General features: G+C 45.1%; 1 protein-coding gene across 1 annotated transcript in view; it reads right to left on the reverse strand.

Moving 5' to 3' along the window:
• Positions 1-7990: 7990 nt before the first annotated feature.
• The window catches only part of MYO18B (myosin XVIIIB), a 193889-nt gene continuing 180855 nt past the window's right edge, over positions 7991-21024 (reverse strand). Inside the window, exons 43-44 of the mRNA XM_075060087.1 lie at positions 10004-11253; positions 7991-8099 (exon numbers count right to left, since the gene is read on the reverse strand). Coding sequence (XP_074916188.1) covers positions 10005-11253 — 1249 coding nt within the window. The 3' untranslated portion in view covers positions 7991-8099; position 10004. The remainder of the gene's footprint in view (positions 8100-10003; positions 11254-21024) is intronic.

The following is a 21024-nucleotide window of genomic DNA, read 5'->3' on the forward strand; positions in this document are numbered from 1 at the left end:
CCCCTGACTTTAAACAATCCAGTTCTCTGATTGGTCCTCTGGTCAGGTGTTTGGTTACCCTTTCCAGGTAAAAGAAACTTAACCCTTACCTTACCTATCTACTTATGACAGTCCTAACCACTGGTCCACACTTCTTCTCAGACATAACTCTGCTTCCCATTTATCCGCTATCCCCTCCCACTGCACAGCATTGTGGATGGTTTTTGCAATACCCTGCATTGTCACAGATCTAAGCCTGGGCTCATTAAAGTTTAATCAGGTTGTATTAGTGTGCATAGCTAAAGGTTGTTGGATCAATCGATGTAATGAACTTCCCAGGGCAGCACTCCTTTTGTGCATGTACATGAAAAGTCCTTGCAATAAACAGCTTGTTGAGTGGCGTATTTTCCACTCTATTGCAAAAATATTCTGTCCACACTAGCACTATTGAGCCACATGCCCTCCTGGCAACAGGCCAAGAAGACAGCTGTTCCCAGCAGCCCATTCCCCGACCACAGTCAGCTGCTGTCTCCGCACGGTGCTCAAGGCAGGACACCCACCAGCTGCACAGGGATCACTGAGCCTGGGGAGGCCAATCCTGTAAATGTGGCTGCAGGGAGCAGCTGACTAATGGCCAAAGAAACTGAAATGTGGGCTTTGCTCACTGTTGTACTAGCTCTTTTAACGGCTTTATTCCTCTGGGGGCTGCAGCAGTGCAGGCGGAGCACACAGCTGGTGACTGGAGGGTTGGTTAGAAAGTGAATGCCGGAAAGCAGCTGCAGTCCAACCCTTTGCTGGGCAGCCGTCAGGGCACAGAACCATGTGCTTCCACCTAATTGTTCTTCTGTGGGGGGCTTTAGTTAAGACATTGTCTGTCACTTGTTCTATAATTACCAGGGCCTTCACATCAGGGTCTCGGTGCAGGGGATATAATTGCATTGGCTTTTTGTGGCTGATTCCAGTGAGAAAGTGCTCCAAGGCCTCCTGCTTGTAATCAAAGAGAAAGGTGATCTGCTAATGGAGCTCCTGAGAGCAGAGAGAGCTGGGAAGCTAAGGGCCCTAATAAGGTCAGAAGGAGAACACAGCTAAACTGACAGACATTGGTGCTTGGTGTGACGAAGTGGGAGGGGGAGGGTTTCTTGGGGTTTTCTGTCTTTTCCAGGGTTTGCATGCACAGGGGGTGGGACTCAATGTACCTGGGTGTTACTGGTTTAACGAGGTGAGAGGAGAGGGAGTTTGTTGTTACAGAGGACCAGAGAGGGACTCGGGACCTGAGCCCAGGGTCTGGCCAGTGGGAGGACAATGGGCTGCAGAGAGAGGACCCCGGTGACCTGACCAGCGGGTTCCAGCCAGAGAAGAGCTGCGAGGAGAGGGGACTTCCTGTTTACGACCCTGTTTACCTGGAGAGAAGACAATGGACTGAGGCAGGGCTTGAGGCCGGGGATATCAGAGACCCAGCTGGGAAGCAGGGGGGCTCGGGCTGGCGAGGGGAAGCAGGCAGGGCCCACCTGGATGCAGGGAGACTGGGATGTGCTGTTATTGTGAGAGGCCAGGCCTGAGGCCCTGAGAGTTTCCTGTGCTGTGTTCAACTCTCAATAAACCCTCCTGTTTTATGCTGGCTGAGAGTCACTCTGGTCTAGAGAACAGGGTTGCATCAGCCCCTTTGGGGGTGAAGAGGCCCAGGGGGTCCAGAGTGCGTGGACTCCCGGAGGGGCCCCACGGCAGAGACAGACGTGCTAAGGCTCAGAGAGGTGCGGCTCCAGGAGGTGGAGGGGCCTGACCCCGAGAGAGAGTGGACCCCCGAGAAGGGCTGTCTCACTGAAAGGGGCACCCCCCACGGACCGCACAGGGCCAAGAGTGGGCACGATCTGTGAGTCCGTGACACTTGGATTCCAGGGGAAATTGGGCTGCATGCGAGATGCTCACTATACTCAGCTCTTGATGGTACTTTGGGAACAAGTGCAGGGCTCTGAGTCTCAGGCCTCCCAGCCAACAGGACCAGCTCCAGGCACCAGCCCAGCAAGCAGGTGCTTGGGGCAGCCAATGGAGAGGGGCGGCATGTCCGGCTCTTTGGCAGCAATTCGGCGGCGGGTCCCTCAGTTCCTCTCGGAGGGAAGGACCAGCCGCCGAATTGCCGCTGAAGACTGAAGCGGTGGCGGTAGAGCTGATTGCAATCACGGGTTTTTTCGGTTCAGGGTTTTTTTTTGCTGCTTGGGGCAGCAAAAACCCTGGAGCCGGCCCTGCCAGCCAATGCTGCTAGCCTGGCTCTATGCTCCTGGGCCAGTGTAATGTGAGCAGGGCTCACACCAGACACCTTCTTATCAGCCTCTCCAGCTCTGATTTCTATGAGCCTATGATTGACTGATCGTACCACTGGCTGCCTTAATCCTTTCTCCCATCACCTTCCAGTAAGTGTTTCTCCCAGGGCTGCATATCCCACTCCTCCCTAACCTAGTCATCACCAGCCTCTGTGCACATAAAAAGTGTTAATACGGCACACTCTATCCTCTGCATTAAGAGCAAACCCTCATTCCGGCTACAGATTAGTCAAAAACATTCATCCAATCATGTGTCATGTGTGGCGCAGCTCCCTGGAGATCTGGGATGAACTGGGCCCTTTATTTTCTGTGTAGTCTTTCCATTAAAACATCTTTCACTTGTTTGTTCCCAGCGATTTAACATAACCGAGTACATTAATGTCCTTTAATGTATTAAAAAAAACTGTTAACCAAAAAAACAGCTCTGTTTGTAAGAAGATCACAAACAATATTCCGTCAGCTCGGGTTGCCATGGGGCCTTCTTTGCTAGCTCACAGGAGAACATATTAGGACTCTGGAGACGTAACAAATCCAGTCAATAGTCCTGCTGGTAAAGTGCCTTTTATCTCTATGTTTTGGTGCCTGTATACAGCTGACATCCTGCCAAAAAAGCCATTTGCTATTTTTTCCGCCCCACTCCCTTTTTCTCCTAAGGAGGTGGTTTTCGACACTCCCTGCAGTGAAGCAGTGGGGTCCAAGGAAAGCAATGCAAATTCTGTCACCAGGAATGTTTCCACCTAGCCTAGGCCAAACATCAGGGAATGTCCAGTAGAACCAATCCTGTTTTGTCCAGCAGATGGGCTGGTGGATATAATATTACAGCAGTCATTACTGGGACCAAAAGTGGCTTTTCCAAACTAGATACAAATACTTGTGAAAAAAGTATTGTTTGAAAATATTGACTAGCATGTTTTTACTCTTTAAGAAGTGGGTTTTGTTTTCCCTTGTCTTTACTCTGTTTTTGTTTTATTTAAGGAATAATCAGGAAGCTTTGTTCCTGCCTTGCAATTAGACCAGCTGGTTTTGCTGCCTCGCAGAGCAGCAGAAAGGTGTGTGTGTGTGGGTAGGGGGAGTCTGACTACTAGCATCCTTTTAGCAAAGCATGCTGGGAGTGGGAAGTGTCTGGGGCCTATATAACACAAGCTGTTCTGTCTCTCAGTCACTGCTAGGATAGGCAACAGCAGAGAAAGATGTGCTGGAAGGACGAGGAGAGGAGAGACAGCACAGGAGTACTAGGAGCAGGTACTGTGCCTGGAACACTGACATTATTATTCATCATCGTTGGTTGTTTTCTAACTCCAGAATTGTGTAGGACCAACTTCTATTGGCACTGGTGGATATCTGGACTGCCAGGTCTAGACCGTTGAACAGACGGGGAACCGAGGCACAGAGCGGCTAAATCAGAGTCACACAGAAAGCCCGTAGCAGAGCAGAGATTCGTATTAATATTATTTATTTGTATAGCTGTAGCCCCTAGGAACCCTAGTCATGAACCAGGACCCCACTGTGCTGGGAGGGGTCTGCTCACTGAAAGAGCCTATGGCAGCTGTAGAGGGAAAGACTTCAGATGCGCTGAGTACTATGTACTCATAGGGAACTGGGTTTGAATATGATTTGATGAGTCAGCACCTATAATGAACGACTCCATCTCTGTCTTCCTTCTGCCAACACTTCTTTGGAGGGCAGGACCTCTTGGTTCTCTAGTAACAACACCCTTCTTTTGGGGGATCACCTGGCCTCTGCTCCTCACTTTCTATGTAGCCGCAAGGCCCTGGTTCAGTGCACACATATCTACCTGGTCAGCAAACCAGTGAAGCAGGTGCTTGACTTGGACATCAGTGCACCGAACTTGAAGCATGCAGTTTAAGGGCTTTGCTGAATGGGACCCTAAATGCAGATGTCCTGGTGCCAGGGATCCTTCCAGCCTGGAGGGGTTAAAATAGGAAATATATATCCGGGGAGAATGAATCATTTCTCAGACCATGAGCACTGATAAGTCTTCTCTGTGTTTGATTCAAGATGACTGATGTTAGTGTCGTCTGCCAGGCTTGACAAATGAAAATAACTGTGGTGACAAGATAAAGTAGTTTCTCACAGCGTCCTGTGATGACAAAAAAGCAGTGACATGGGCAGTACATGACTATGCAGAGCTTCTTCTCAGTTCATTATAACGTGTTGGGATATTCCTTGTACATAATGTGGGGGCCAGCCTGAGGCTCAGCTTCTTTCAGTTGTGATGAAGGACTGAATAGATACTAAGATTGAACATGAGAATAGACTGGGCAAAGTGAGCCATACAATTGGCCATTAGCCATGCTCTTATGTGAATGTTATGGTACCCTATATGAATGGGCCAATGGGTTCCAACCAATACTAATCATATAATATTTAGAGATCTCTGCACTTCGATAGCACCTTTCATTTGATGCTCTGTGCAGACATTAACTAAGTAGACATCACAGTAAGAGAGAGATTTTCCTTGCCCCTGAAATACAGCAGCCTCTGGAATGGAGCAGGGAAATTCAGTAGCAGGTAACAGTGCAGTACAATACTAAGTGGAAATATAATACCCAATCCAACTTCAAATCCATGGGATAGTTTGTGAAGGCAGAATCACCAAGCCCTGATCGAGACTGCAGCCATAATAAACGTGGTAGAACTCAAAATGCAGGCAGGAAAGCTGTTTCATCCATCGCGAATACATTGGAGATAGTAAAACAAAACAAAAAACCTGACATCATAATGGTGGGCTGGTCCACGCTATAATGCCACCAAGGTTGTATGTTTGTCCTGCCAAGAATCTCGCAGCCTCTTCTTTCAGAATGCTACCTCAGGAACTCCCTGGAATGAGGTACTGCAGGCAACTCCATTGCTTCAGCCTCTGTTCTTCCTTTGGGGTGTATTCAACTGTCCCTAGCACCAGGGAACTCTGTTGCTTAGTCCAATACGTGCAGGCATGTGTGAAAGTGGGAGCAACTTAATCTAATTTGCACTGAAAAATTGCATGAGAACCCCCTCTCCGCATAACTTTTATGCAGATGCAGAATTTCATTAGGCAAAAGTCCCAGGCAAACACAGGGATCTTGACACATTCAGTCTATTCTGTCCTGTTGCGTTTTTTTCCCCAGAGAGATATTAGCTATAAAAGCTGCACAGACGTTCAGGCTGGTTTGAAGGATAGACTACAAAGATTTCTCTGTTCTGAAATTCACAGTCTGTGCTTTTTTTTGTAATATATGAATGAAGAGAAGGAGGCACTGAGGTTTTTTTAAATCATTTTTCATTTGCTTCTTTCTTTTTTTAATAGAATGCGAACTAAAAAAAGACATGGTTCCATTTCAGAAATCGCAAAGGCTATAATGAGTGTGCAGTGTATTGTGGTGATCCATTTTTTCAGTTTTAAGGGGAAAAGGATCTTTAAAAAAAGCCATGATTTCTTAATGGTATTGCTCTGAGAACTCTGGAGGAATTTAATATGCCATAAAAAAACTCTTTCAATGAAGAACTCCACAAGGAACACTTTGAATACATTTCGGCTTTGAAAGCAGGATCCTTTTTTCCAAGGGTAACATTTGTGCCCGATAAACTGTTCCACAACTAGAAATCATCCTAATTGCAGAAGCAATGATACCTACTCACCCCAACTCCCAGGGGTGTGGTAAGAGCATGTTAATATTTGGAGAGCACTGTGAATGTGAGAAGTTCTCACTGGTAGTAATATCAGAGTATATAATAGCTCCTACACCCTGGCCTTGCTGGAATTTAATGTTATTCTTACTGTTGATCCTTGGCTAACCACTGAAAATGTGCATGGACTTGAATAAGACAAAGGAAAAGATATGGTTCCTGCCCTAAGGAACTTAATTTCTAAACAAGGGATAATAGCTACTACGAATGGAACAAGCAATGACGCCAGGTGGCTTGGTTGCAATATTCCTTTGGAGTCCTTGACCATCCCGAGCAGTGTGTGCAAATCCCAAGCATTGCGTTACCATGCATTTCAAATCAGATACGCATCAGTGTTTCCTTCCACTAAAGGCAAAGTGTCCAACAAGGTCATCCTCTGAACTGAACTCCTTCACGCAACCATGTTATCTGGACTGGGAATCAAGCTGTGCTCAGAAACGAGCCAGGCCAGCTGCCAAAGTCATTAAAAGCAGACTGCTAGAAAGTGACAGCATATGATTGCTGTCCAGCTTGTGTCAAAAGTAGGTGCAGTGCCATGATGGGGGTGAGCTGGTAGGGAATGTTTCAGTATTGCACCATAAAGCCCACACTGAGCATCCACCTGCCTTGGCCTGGAGGGAGCTACTAGCACCTGCCTTTCACCAGGGAAAGTGCTTGTGCATCTATGTTCTTTGCTCTAACACATGAGTTTTGCTGGCCTTTCCCTTTCATACCTTCATGTATCACCCACAAGGCTGTGTGCAGAATGGCGAAGGGGGGAATGTATTCCTACACCCGCTGCTGTATGCTCCCCATACGGTTATTTGTTGTTCAACCTGACTCTAAAAATATTTTTACTAGATAAGTAGAAATTCAGCCAGGCATTCGTTCTCCTCCAGATAGCAAGACAGAAAGACACGATTCTTCTCCAATCAGTGGTGGTGACAAACTGACGTTTCCGCAAATACCTCGGGGTGCATCATGAATAGGACTGTTCTCTCCTAGAAAGGAACAGGAGTTTGCCAAACAGAGCAATTGCCATCAAGCCACATCAGACAAGACACAAGCCATGCGCATTCACAAAGCTTGTAGCACATAAAGCACAGGTTAAAATAAGCCCCATGGTTCACTAAACTGCACAGTTAGAGATGAGCCCATGACACTTCAGCCCTTACAGATGAGCTTCTTCAGTGCCACTTTGGAAGGTCAATGGCAAGTATTTCATTTAAATCATTTTTGTAAGTGGAAAACCTACACAATGGATTGGTTTTGCTTCCAATAATGGCAGGGCCATTAACCAGGTGCGTTAAAATTGTGTGGCAGCAATCAGAGGTAATCTATGCCACTGCACAGTTCTTTCATTATTTGCTGTAGAAAAATGCACCAGAACTCAGGAAAAGTTACCACGGGCCCAGACACAGGCATGAGGAAACATGAAAATATCAGATGCTCTCTGCTGGCAGGGCAGCGGTGCTAAGGACTGCACAAAGCCAGAGAGGAGGTGGAAAAATGTGCCTACTTTTGTGTATATTGTAAACATCTTTGTGTAACTGCTTACATGAACCCTAATATGAAAGTTTTGCAGTCATCTGTGAGAAAGAAAATGCTTCTTGCTACAAAGATTTAATTTAAACTAAAAACGCAGCAGAAAAGGAGTGTGAGGAATTCTAAAGGCTGAAACGCTGAAAATTGCCTAAGTGCAAAATTTCTGGTCATGCCAAAAAGTATTTAGCAAATGAGTTATAACACCCACCTCATTCAGCCTTACAAGAGCCAGTCACCGTGCCAGCAGATTGAAAAAGTGTCTTAGACATTGGCAGTGAAAGACATTTTCTGAAGAACTTCACAGTTTTGCTACAAACACCTAGTAAAATAAACCCTGGAAGTTTTGCCCTTTCCTGGGAAGCTAGAATTTTGAGTGGGATTATTAGAATGCACAGATCCAATGACAAAGCAAAAATCTATTTGAAGTAAAAATTGCCAAGAATTTTGTTTATTATGACTTAAGTGCAGATGACTCTAGGGAGTGTGTATACATTGAGAGATGTCTCCTAAACCTCCCCGCAGCAGTGGGCTGCACTTACGTAGTGGTGGACTTTTCAATACATGCATTTTGTTTTCAACTGCCTGTTCTCGCTGCAAGGAAAGGAAAGAAGAGAAGAGGCTTAAGTCAAAGAAGCAAATATTTTATTTTGTATAAAGCAAGTAGAGGTCAGAACACAGCTTCCCATTATAGTGTACATCGAATCTCTGTTTCTCATATCATTGTCTTTTGGTCAGGCATAGCATAGCATGCTCCAGACAAGGAGGAGCCAATGACAGGCACCTATGTATCTGTCTTCTAATAACCACGAAATTATGAACGCTTTAAATAAGGCCTCAGCTTCTTGAAACTAAAAAATGAAAATGACGTATGAAGAGGCATATTCAGTGACATGGTTCATACCACGGAACTCAGGACAGAACAATTCTCAAGCTACCAGCTGAAATGTAACTGCAGCTACTGATGCCACATTCTGTTCGGAGAGGCTGACTCCCGCGTGGGACTGGCAATACTGAGTTATTCTATAGAGTTTCCTAATGCGAACAAACGTCTGTCCTTTCTGTGCTAGCTAACAGCATCGAAGTGACATTTCTCCTTTTGGGCACTCCTACTCTCCTTTCGGAGCAAAGGGCATGCTTTTTTGGCTGGTTGATGGCTTTATAGTTTATAGACCCCACTTACTTTATTAAAATCAAATCTGGGGGAAAGTGGGACATTTTATTATCCAAATGCAGCTTCCCATAAAGACATATTTTATTAAGGCGTCCTCCACTCCTGTGTTGGTTTCGCAGATTTGGTCACAGCTTGACATCCAATAAGTTTGTCTAAAGGCTGCATTTTTACATAACATTTTTCTAATCTATTTCAAACACAGTTCCGGTTATGATGCATTCATTAGGGAGTTTGCTTTCAAACCTGGATTGTAGTAATAAATCTTAATTCTGAAAGCATCAAAGGCAGTAAGAGAATTGTATTCAACTGGTTGTCAGAATCAAATGCTGAATACAGGAAGTGAGAGTGACTAGAAGCAAAACCTACCTTCTCTGGAGGGGTGAGTTTCGGGGCCCAGGCTCATCAATGTTTTAGATTAATAAAACAAGTAAAAGAGTAGAGATGCAGTCACAAAACGTCGCAGAGCCACGCGATGTAATTCAGTGTGAGAAGAGCTAGGTGAGGAGATTCCAGCGAATAGGTAAGGGCAAGGGGCTAGGTGAGGCTCAAAACAGTCTGTTCAGAAGAGACTCTCTTGCTCTTCCATCACTGACAGCAGTGCAAGGTGGGTGTAAAACGCGGCTAGCTCCAAATGGTGGTGCGTCATGCCCACCGTGCACTGGTGTCAGTGGGGAATTGGGCTGCCTGCATCTAATGCTGTCAGAGCCATCACTTCACGGGGCACAACACTTCGTCCTCTGGCCCGGTGCAAAGCAAAACCTAGGTTCTTAAACTGCTCACTTGGGACCAGATCCTGCCTGGTCTGTATGCTATACGAGGGTCAGGAAAGGGCAAGGAGCCTCCCTTTATCCCTTGTACAGCCTGAGTCAGGGCCAAGCACAATGGCGCTCCGTGCGCACAGGACAGCTGCACAGCCTGCTCTCTCCACGCCCTGCAAGTGGGGTTGTGAGAGAGGAGCCCTGGTCCCTCCCTTCTGCACACTGGCCCCTGGAGCAGGAGCAGCACATGGGGGAGGGGAGGCGTATGCTGTCTTGGGGCTACTTCTGCTCTGGCCAGGATGTAGCCCTAATTTGGTATGGAGGGACTACCAAGGGATGTTATGTTAATGCCGTTTATCAATAAAGCCAAGTAAAAAGGTAGATTCTGGTAGAGTTTTGCTTATTAGCCAGGCTAGGCTATTCCAGACCAGAAGCCTCTGGAGATAAGAATTTGCAGTGGAAATGCTGGCAGAGCCTCTAGCTGAGTGTCACAAATAGCAAACCTATAAGAGCCGGCCCAAGGTAACCATTCAGACGGGCCGTGGTTAGTATAGCAGCAAGTTTACCTTAATCTTTTCCTAGATATTTCATCATAATGCTATTGACATCTTCTTCTTTCCCTTCTGCCTCCCATCGCCTGTCATCTTTAGCACCTTCAATGATTAGTTTTCTGGCGCATCCTTCACCTTCTGGTCTTTGAATCTTTGGTCGGCTCTTGACGCTGTCAGCACTTTTAAATGAAACGATCGAGCCAGAGGATGAAGATGAGTCGGAGAGGTTTCCAGCATCCTCTTTGGCCTTTGAAATGGTCTTTATTTCAGACAAAAAAGTGCTGACTGCCATATCCTGGTCTTCAAAATGAACGCTCATTGGCCTCTGGCCTTCTCTCCTGTCCTTGACAGGTCTGGACAAACTGCTTGTTGACTGCGATTTGCGAATTGCTGGAAGGAAGTAATCAAAATCAACATTTGTTCTCCTTTCATAGTTGAGAGTTGGTATTTTCCAAGGGAACAAGTTGCTTTCCTTTCCTTCAGCCATAACATCACTGAATTTCTTACTCTGAAATACCAGAGAATCTTTCCCCAGATCAGTGCTGGCTGTGTCATCTAGTGATGGCTCAAGGTAACTTCTCCATGGCTTAAGTCTCGATGTATTGAATGTATCTGCTCCTACAGCTGGTGAACTCAGCTTTAAGCAGGAATTATCAATATTTTGTAAGAGTGAGTCACAGGAGCCAAACTTTGATATTCTTTTGAGAGCTGGGGAGCATGCTGGCTCTGTGTTCTCAGATGATATGCATTTTAAACTGGATGAACGCACTAGGCTAGCTCCTGCAGGCACTCCTTCACTTTCTGTACTTTCATTGACTCCAAACTTCATTGGGAACTCATCATCCTCTTTGAAAGTCCTGCATCTTCTCAGGGAGGAGGCACCAGTTGTTTGGTAGATTGGCAGGGGAGAGGCGTCCTCTAATCCTAATGTTCCCTGCTCTTTCTCTGTTGCCTGTTTCCTCCTCAGCTCTTCTACATATTCAGAAAGTGCAGATGAAGAGGTTGGAAACGTCTCTTCTGCTGTAGATGACGACCTCCTTCTCATCACAGATGGAGATATAGCTCCTAATTTATCCATGGCTTTTTTCTGACTGTCAATCTCCTTATCCGCAATTCTTCCTAATTCCCATCTTTGAGTGCCAGCTAAATGGCTCACATCCTTGCCAAAATCTGTCTCATCCATAGTTCTTCTGTATTGCCCTCTCCAAGCACTCAGTGCAGAAGCTGGTTGGTTCATTTCTTGATCTTTGATTTCTTTGTTCATCCTAAGGAACAACGGAAAGAGATACATTTTAGTTTAAGTTACATGACTTAATGTAGCCGCAACGTTGGTCAGAAAGGCCACATCCTGGTATCCAGAAACCTGTTCTTACTTCTAGTCTCACTTGAACCATTGCCTCTAAGTTGGAGTTGCTTATTACAGGTAAATAAACTCTAGCTGTTTCATTAAATGACACTTTTGAGCATAACTGAACTCAACATAAATGTCTCTGAGTAAACTAGAGACGCTAAAATGCATGAGTTAAGGTAGATCACATCACAGACAGTGTACTTCATGAATCTGACATACCAAGACATGCCTCAAAATGGGTTGCTTTCTCAATACATTTTAGCAATACATGAGATTTATTTGATTTCTGTCACTACCCAAAGATGATACACTGAATCTTCCTGAAGCTGAATTGTAGTGCACTATCCCACTGCTACTCCCTGGTATGTTTCTCCAGTTCTCCCTTTGGTAGGAGGAACTAATTATAATCGATAAGAGCAAAATAAATGCCTGGCTGTGGGCTGGATATGAACAGCACACACCACGGGACAAACTCCTTCCATTTGGGGGTATTTCAGGATTTGCCTTTCTGAAAACAGCTTTTTAGAATGGAACACAGGCCAAAACCAAAACCTGCTCCCAGGAGATAGGAACCTAGCTGTGATGTAAGATTAGACTCCAATGAAAGAGCAAAGCAAGTGGAGCTAGTTAACCTTTGCTTTTTTGAACGTCATCTATTGCCCTTTTAAAATCAGCGCAATTTGGGGAGAATCCATTCACCAGCAAATGGAAGACTTGAGCAGAGCTGGCAGATGGTGCCACAGAGACCTGAGGGGCGGGGGTGGAGGCGATATGGGAATTCCTTCTGCAAACAACCACAAATGCTGATTTTTAATTACAGGAGTGATGCAGGCTCTGCTAATTAATCCCTGTCAACTGACAGCTATTGTTGTCGTAGCTGTTATTAATGGGATGATGCTCTTAAAGCTTGTAGCTTTCACTAGTAAAGGAATACAGTGTGTCTTTAGAATTCCCTACCATTCTCTTAACAAGGACATGTTATCTTTTGGTAAACAATATCAGCAAGTATTGGAATGGAACATTATGTTGATTCTGGAGCTTATTTTTTTAGGGGCAGACACACTGAGCAGGAGGAAATGCAATAATCAGGTGACATGCCTCACTGAGAAAGGCTATTGGTGAAGTAACAGTTCCCACTGTCAGTGGAGATTCTCCGGGCCTCCACTAGGGATGGGAGATGCCAGGTCCTTTGAAACCTGCGGCTCAAAACCAAGGCTTGATACTGACAGCCTGCCTGGCTGTCAAGCAGCATTTCTGGTTAGGATCCTATGGAAGGTGATGGCGAGAGGACTCCCTGACAGCCCTGTCACCACTACATTTCTCCGACTCTGGGCCATTTGGGTACAGCCCCGAGTCCAAGACACCACCAGGGCAATCTCCTCTCAGATGAAAGCAGATCGAGTGCCCGTGCAGATATCGTTATGTGTCCTCTTTCCTGGCTGAGTGTTGTGAGGAGGTCGTATGAGGAGGGAGCTTTTACTATGATGTGGTGCTCTGCAGAGATCCATCTTGCCTCCCTGATGGTTTGGTGGGTGTCTGAGGCTGTTGGGAGGGTGGATGAGGAGGCTGATTTGGTGCGCAGATGAGTGGTCTGCCGGTGGCTCAATCCAGATAAGAATGAGATGAGGCTGATAGGCTGGGGGAAGTGACTGGATGATTAAGAACCTATTCTTGCTCTAGCTTTAACTGAGGGTTTGTGCCCATCCCTTGTGACTCATGTTCTCAATCTGGGAGTCTGGTAGGATCTGCAGGTACGCTTGGACGATGTTACACCACCACAGACCAGGAAAGCTTTATCCCATTTGTACCTGGTGAGATTATGAACCTTCCTTTTGCCTGTGGGATCTCACGGACGTGTAGCCTGTGAGGGTATGGCCCAGCCACCATTTCAAATTAGCTGAAATTTAAGAAAAGTCCTTTTTGAGCTGGTGGACCTTTGCCTTCTCAGAGCAGGCTGTAGCATAACTCCAGAAATGCCTGGGATGCAAAACAACTACAGAAAGGCAATCAGTTAAAGAAGTAAGACCACCCCCCACCACCACACACACTCCTTCCTCTCTCGTCTGCTACAGAAAAACTGCAAAAATTGACTGCAATCAGTGTTACCCTTTGTGCCACAAAGCTCTGGGTGAAATTCTTCAAAAAAGATTGCACACATTCATTTGAAGGCCTGAAAACACATTCCCCCCGCCCATTTAATTTTAACAATATCTGAGAGGGGGAGTTCGCTTTGTTTCTTGTATACAACATGACTGACATTCTGAGGTGTTGTTGTATGTTTCTTCATGGTATATAATTTTGGATCAATAATATCAAGTAACAATCTTTAGAGTGCTGTCTCTCAGATTCTTGCCTGTGAAATTAGAAATGGAGTTTGTCAAAATGTATTTGCCCATAAAGAATTTTTGCATGTTTTGAAGCTGGAAATACTGCTGTAAAAGAAGCCTGGAATTTTCTAACACCAAAGTATATTTTGTACTGCGACACTGCAGTCAGGCATCATCAGTTAAGACCTATAATTTTCCACAATGAAAAAGCTTCTTGCATTTGAATTTGTCTAACAACGAAAAGAAGAAAATGTGTGGATAATCGATTAACTAAAGATAAACAAACACCCATGTGTGATGGAAGGGCTGATGTTTTCAAAACCACCCGTGGAGTTTTACCTTGACAATAATAACCCATCCTGACTAGGGAAGCATTCTAGTTGCTATGGTAACATTATGGTAGTGAATAATCGCAGAGACAAAGCCGGGCAACTTGACACCTGACTCTACTGACCATAAAGCAGTTTAAATGTTGAGACAAGTTGATAACAAACTGGCATCCAAAAGCAACTGAAGAAGTCACAGGATAAGGGTGCACTTGAGCTGCTTTCCTGATTGCGTGACATCAGTAAACAAAATCTCAAGGCGGGGGAGGGCTGAGCTTCTGTACAACAACTGCTGCTCCATGCAGTCGTGGGCCTGTGATTTCCCAAAGCCAGCAACGTGAGACAAGGTGCACCAAGGCTCTGCAGCAGGAGGAGGCCTGAGCAAACTGAGGAGTTAAGGGAAAGGCTCCTCAAATGAGAGCACCTGTCCAAATGCACTGGCCTCCCCACCCCTTCGACCGGTTCGGGAGCATCTCGTGGTCTTACTCCACCAGCCCTTTGGGTCAACGGACAGTCTCCTATTGACGTCGGTGAGCCTGGGATTAGGCCCTAAGAACTCTTCCTGACACCTGGGGCTAGCAGTGATGGAGAGGGGTAGCCATGAGCAGGGGCGGCTCTAGGTATTTTGCCGCCCCGAGCACTGCAAGCAGGCTGCCTTCTGCAGCTTGCCTGCAGGAGGTCCCCGGTCCCGCGGATTCAGCGGCAGCCTGCGGGAGATCCGCTGAAGCCGCAGGACTAGCGGACCCTCCGCAGGCATGTCGCTGAAGGCAGCCTGCCTGCCGCCCTCGCAGAGACCGGCAGAGTGCCCCTCGTGGCTTGCCACCCCAGGCACGCGCTTGGCGTGTTGGTGCCTGGAGCTGCCCCTGGCCATGAGTCGGCTCTGCTTTCACCCAGAATGGTCCCAAGCTGCTAGACTTTCCCTCACTAAATGAATTGAGCCATAATAGCTTCAATTTTTCTAGCATACAATAAAATTCTGGGGAATTTGTGACAAGACTAAACTAGTATGCTGAGCATGCTATTGCTGTAGCCCTGGCTTTCATGCCATTTTCACTTACAGCCAATTCATAGCAGGTCCCAAACCATTCGCACCATCTCTTGGAATCCTAAATTGTATCCTACAGAAACGCTGGTGCAATCCTTCCAAGAGGATGTACATGGGAAATGCCCCTGTCCATTTCTATGATTCCAAGCAAAGTTGTAAATTGCAGAGCCACTGGATTTCATCATTTAAAAAGCCAGCTTTTCATACAGCAGCTTCACTCTTCCTTCTGGTTTTCAAGGCTTAGATAAAACTGCACTAAAGAGGCAAGAAACTCTAACTGCCTGTGAACATGAAAGGGTTAGAATTGGATATTCACTGCACCGTTCAATGTAGCAGACACATTATCTTATGAAAGTGTTTGGAGCCTGAAACTTAATGAACCACTCACTTGTTTATTGTTTTCACTATCTGTGATATTATAAAATTCAATCAAGAGGAACCATTCTGCTTTCAGACCTTGTCCAAAGAGCAACTGTGAGAGTTCTTATTTGGTTCATGTGCAACATTAGCTGCTGCTTGCTTCCTTTCTTTCTTTTTTTTTTTTTTTTAAGGCGAAGAAATGAAATCATACCTCAGGGCCTACTTAATTTGCAATATTGGGGAAATTGTGGATTCTGCAATATTAGGCTTTCACCGCAATTTTGTCAGCAGTAACTCCGTCGTGTGTGGGGCTAAAAGTGGGAACCCCAGCCACCCTAGAGCTGAGAGCTCTTGGCCCCTGCTCTCAGCCCTGGGCAGCCAACCATGGAAAATCATGGGAAAGTAATAACGGACTTTATTGTTGCAAATAAAAAGGTCCATTATTACTTGTCTGCAATTTTCCATGGCTTGTCTGCCACTCAGCTGCAATTTTTTGACAATCATCCTGCAATTCAAGTAGGGCCTTAATCATACCCAAAAGCAGAGAATCCAGCTGTTAATATCTCCCAATCAGGATCACAGAGTTTAAGGCTAGAAGGAACTGCCAGATCATCTAGCCTAGCCTCCTGCATCTCACAGGCCACCACCGCCATCCAGCATTCATGTACTAAACCCAGGAACCAAAATTAGACCGAAGTATTACAGACCAGATTAGATTTTTATGTGCCTCAGGCAGAAAACAGGAGGGAGCAAGATGCACTAGTGCAGGGGTAAGCAACCTGTGGCACACAAGCTGATAATCAATTGTACTCACACTGCCACTCGTCTGGGGTGCTTTGCATTTTAATTTAATTTTAAATGAAGTTTCTTAAACATTTTAAAAATCTTATTTACTTTACATACAACAATAGTTTAGTTATATATTATAGACTTGTAGAAAGAGACCTTCTAAAAACATTAAAATGTATTACTGGCACCCGAAACCTTTAATTAGAGTGAATAAATAAAGACTTTGCACACCACTGCTGAAAGGTTGCCAACGCCTGCACTAGTGTCTGAGGCCCCTCTAATGGCAGGGAAATGATTCAGTGAGATAGACTCAGAGAATCCTGGCAAGTGACTTGCACCCACATGCTGCAGAGGAAAGCAAAAAAAAAAAATCAAAAAAAAAAAATCAAAAATAACCCCCAAGGTCACTGCCAGTTGACCTGGGACAAAATTTCTTTGTGACCCCACATGTGGCAAGCCAGCCAGCCAACCACCCAAGAGAGAGAATGCTCCGTGCCACCTCAGAGCCTTGGTCTACACTGCCCAATATCCCATCACCAGCTGTGGCCATCCCTGACAGGGGTAGGAGGAGAAGTCCCTTCCTGACCCCTGAAGTGGCCAGCTGAAACTCTGAAGCATGAGATTTTAGGACCATAAAACAGAACCCGGAAGTGAACCCCAGGGCTGCTGAGCCCTGCCCCTTATCACAAGCAATTCCATCCTATCATCACACTAATAAAATAGTTCCAAATCCTACTAATCTGCACCCTTTGAGAAAAAACCCATTGCTCTCTGTAGGCATTCCACAGAGCACAACGGATAGGGCAACAAATCTGAGCATTTCTTGCTCCACTAGCCTTAACTGCCAATAATATAGAATATAAATATTTCTGCTCTGGGGTTTGTGTAATCTAAGGTTAAGCTAAAACCTACCAACATTCAGTGATAATCGCTACTTTACGCCATCCAGAGAGATGATGGGATGAGTTAAGAGATCTGAGGCTAAATCAATTGCCATTGTACATCTTAATAAGCGTTGTGAGTGAGAGCAGCAGAGAGACTGTGTAAATGGGATTCAGGGGGTGAAGGGATAGAGAGTGAATTCTGAGTTCTGCATCTCAAAACGAAGACGGACTTGAAGTCTCTGTGCTGCGATCTTTGTTATAGCAAGTGCTGTAGTCTAAGCTCTGTGTAAGCCAAAACTGCCTTAAAAGAACAGTTTCAGCACTTTGCCCTGATGAGCAAGAGTGAAATCCACCTCTGCAGCCAATGCCCCACTTAAATCTTAAGCAGTGCCTAGGCCTCATGCCTGACCTGTTCTGCTGGGGGGAATTACATTCCAGACTAGTAACAGATGCCTGAAACCTGTGGAAAGTATTAGAAAACAAGCCTGGAGCCATAGTCAGATGGTGATTGCTGGCTATAACAGAATGGCAGAGGGGAAGGCTAGCTTAGTTGCCTGAGTCTGGACACAAGCAACAATGTAGTCAGAACAGACATGTGAGTGAGAAGGGCAAAATTTCATTATTCCAGCCTTATTAACAGCATTTCCACACCTCCCAGAGCACAACAGTGTCCTGTTTCCTGTCTCTTCCCTGCTCCTTACCATGGGGCAGACATGCTCAGCTTCTTCCCAGTCCTCCAAAGCACTCTCGGAAAGGAGTCTGGATTTCACACACACTAAAATGAAGGGAAATCATTCTTCTAGCACAGCCAGGAAGATGCCTCCCAAATTAATGTGCTGGATGGAAGAGGAGTGGTCTGTCTATATTTCAATGTCTGTCAGGTGATTGCACAAGGAGTAAACCTGCTTCTGTACTGTTATTTGGGGGCAGCAACAGTCACCCTGTGTTTTGTCCTGCAGAACTTTATAACAACATGTGCTCTCAGACAACAGAAGTGAAGTAATCCTGTGTAAACACCTCCAAAGAAAACCCAGCTGCAAATACATGCAGTGGGCTTTGGGAGGGTGTGACAGGCTATACTCTTATGTTCACCCTTTTTACAGGACTATGAGAAATTTTTTACAAAGTGTGCTGTCATAAATAGAGAGCTAAGGGTTAATGTTGCTTTCACCTGTAAAGGGTTAACAAAGGGAACCAAACACCTGACCAGCGGACCAATCAAGAAACCGGATTTTTCAAAGCTCAGGGAGGGAATGTTTGGGTCTGTGTCTTTGTCTGGCTCTCAGCTATGAGAGGGTTTTTTTCCCCTATCTTCAAGCTTCTAATCTTCAGTTTCAAAGTTGTAAGTACAAAGGTAGAAAAAACAATAGACTGTTATTGGGTTTTTTTGTATTTACATGTGTGTAGTTTGCTGGAATGTTTTAAATTGGATATTTTTTTGAATAAGGCTGTTTGTTCATATTTTTCTTTTAAGCAATAGCCCTGTGGTATTGTCACCTTGATGCAGAGATCATGTTTTTATGTCTTTTTTCTTCTTTTTATATAAAGTTTTCTTTAAGACTTGTTTGAGGGTTTTTTCTCTGGGTAGGCTAAGGAACGAAGGGAGGGAAATTCTCTTTGTATTAGATCTATGGAGGGTGAATCTCTGCCAGCACCAGGAATTTGTGGGAGGGAGAAACAAGGGGGAAGAGAGACAGAACTTTTCTGTTTCCTTGTATTTGGTTGTCTCTTTGTGGAAGAGAGGAGACATGCTTCTTGGTATTGTGATGTAAAGAGGTTCATCAGTAACTCTCAGGTTAGCCCAGAGAGGAAATTCTGGGTGGGAGAGAGAGGGGGAAGGGAAGTGGGTTATTTCCCTTTGTTGTAGACTCAGGGCATCTGAGTCTTGGGGGTTCCCCAGGGAAGGTTTTGGGGAGACCAGAGTGAGCCAAAACACTGGAATTTTTGGATGGTGGCAGCGATATCAGATCTAAGCTGGTAATTAAGCTTAGAGGGTTTCATGCTAGCTTCTCAGTTTATGAACGCTAAGGTTCAAATCTGAGTAGGAAAGCTATGATATGTGCCTTGTGATGTATCATTTGAAAACTCATAATCTGCTGAACATTATTCTCTTGGTAAAAGATGTGCATCAACATTGTATGTAAAGTTATAAGATTCTACTGTATAACATTGCTGTAACATGCTTCAAGTTTAGAGGCACAAACCAGTTCCTCAGAAACAAAAGATGAACCAACACCTAAGCCAGGTGTTAACAAAGCCGAATGGACTATCATCTAGTTAAGCGGGCACTCTTTGAAAGGAAGAACAGTATAAGCAAGAAATTTAAATATTGGCAAAGAAACAGCTGGTGGTCCCTCCCACAGACCTCCTGTCACCTGAACTCCAGCTGGAGATTATCCTCAAAGAGGAGAAAAAGATATAAGAAGAGAGAACACACAACAAAAATTACCTCTCTCTCCTCCCTTTCTCTCTGCTCAGGCCATCAACAGCACCTGTAAGACTGAACTGGCTGAGGGGTCCTGGTTTGGAAGCTTCCAGCCAGTAAAAGACTGCAAAGAGCATGTGGTAAGAAAAAATTTTCCTTTGAATTAATTTGGCTTGTTAAGTTAGGCATTAGTTTACATTTTATCTTTTATTTTCTTTGTACCCAATTCTGACTTTTATGCCTCATTACTTGTAATCACTTAAAATCTCTTTTGTAGATAATAAAATTGATTGTTATCTAAACAAGTGTGTTTGGACTGATGTGTTTGGGACTCTCCACTTGAGATAACAGGGTTTGTGCACAGCATTTTCCATTGATGAAATGATGAACTTTCTATGAGCTTGTATTATCCAGAAGAAGAGTGCTGGGCAGTACAAGACACACATTTCTGGGGGAAAGTCTAGGACTGGGAATTTGCTGGTGTCATGCAATTCATGACTGACTGATCAGAGCATTCATGTAAATTCAACTGGGAGTAATTTACAAGCTAAAGGCTGTGTGTGAGCTGACCAGGAGTGGTTACTCTCACAGCAAAGCAGTGTAAAAGGCACTGCAGATTGGAGAATTGAGGAAGCACAGCTGTCCATCTTTCCAGATTATACCATGGGTAATGTCACAGTGAGGGGACAGGAGAAATCAGAATCACATCAGGAACCAGAGACACTGCAAGGAAACAGGTTAGATCAAGATGAATCCAGTAAGGGAGCGAGCACAGGTAGCACCTACTGCTCAAGATCAGTCCCTGGGGAGATTAACACTTGTTAGAATGGGTTCCTGTCTGCATCCTGTATCACTTGCCATACCGGTATTGCCCTGGCCTCTTCCTTTGTCATTCAGTGTTGAACGCATTCTACAACAATATGCATTACCTCACCTTTTGGGGGCGAAGCCAGACCTTTTGGCACCTGCTCCCCTATTTGGTGTAAACATTGCTTGTGCCAATCAGAGGCGAACACACACAGGTTTTGGGCCCCGTCCCCTATGACACTTCTGTGATGTCATAGTGAGTACTTTAGGGGTTGCCCTGCCATGTGCAGGCAGGGAGAGGAAGAAAACGTATCCCGTGTATTCCGTGTATCCTGTGTACCCCCCGTAACCGAGCCTGATCAACTCGAAGCCTCTCTCTCAGCTCACGTGTTTCAAATAGAGCTTCTACGTTTGCCAGTCGTGATGCGTTGGTTTGTATTTGTAAGTATCAGTTATTACTAAATGCTGCATTTTGTTTGTAAATATTGTTAGTAGATATTTTAGGCATTGTGTGTTTTAGGTTTTGTTAACTCTATTAGCTAATCATAAGCTGCTCTCTTACCCCTTGTAACTATCCCCAATAAAATTTTAAATTGATTGATTTTAGTTGTGTGTGTGTGTGTCTGCAGTCTGCCTCGTGACCCATACTCTCCTTGCATCTCTTACCTATATAGTCTGTTGCCACGTGCAGCCTGGTAAATAACAGGCCTGCATTTTTTTTT

The sequence above is a fragment of the Chelonoidis abingdonii genome, chromosome 22, assembly GCF_003597395.2.
Source record: "Chelonoidis abingdonii isolate Lonesome George chromosome 22, CheloAbing_2.0, whole genome shotgun sequence".
In the NCBI taxonomy this organism is placed as follows: Eukaryota; Metazoa; Chordata; order Testudines; family Testudinidae; genus Chelonoidis; species Chelonoidis abingdonii.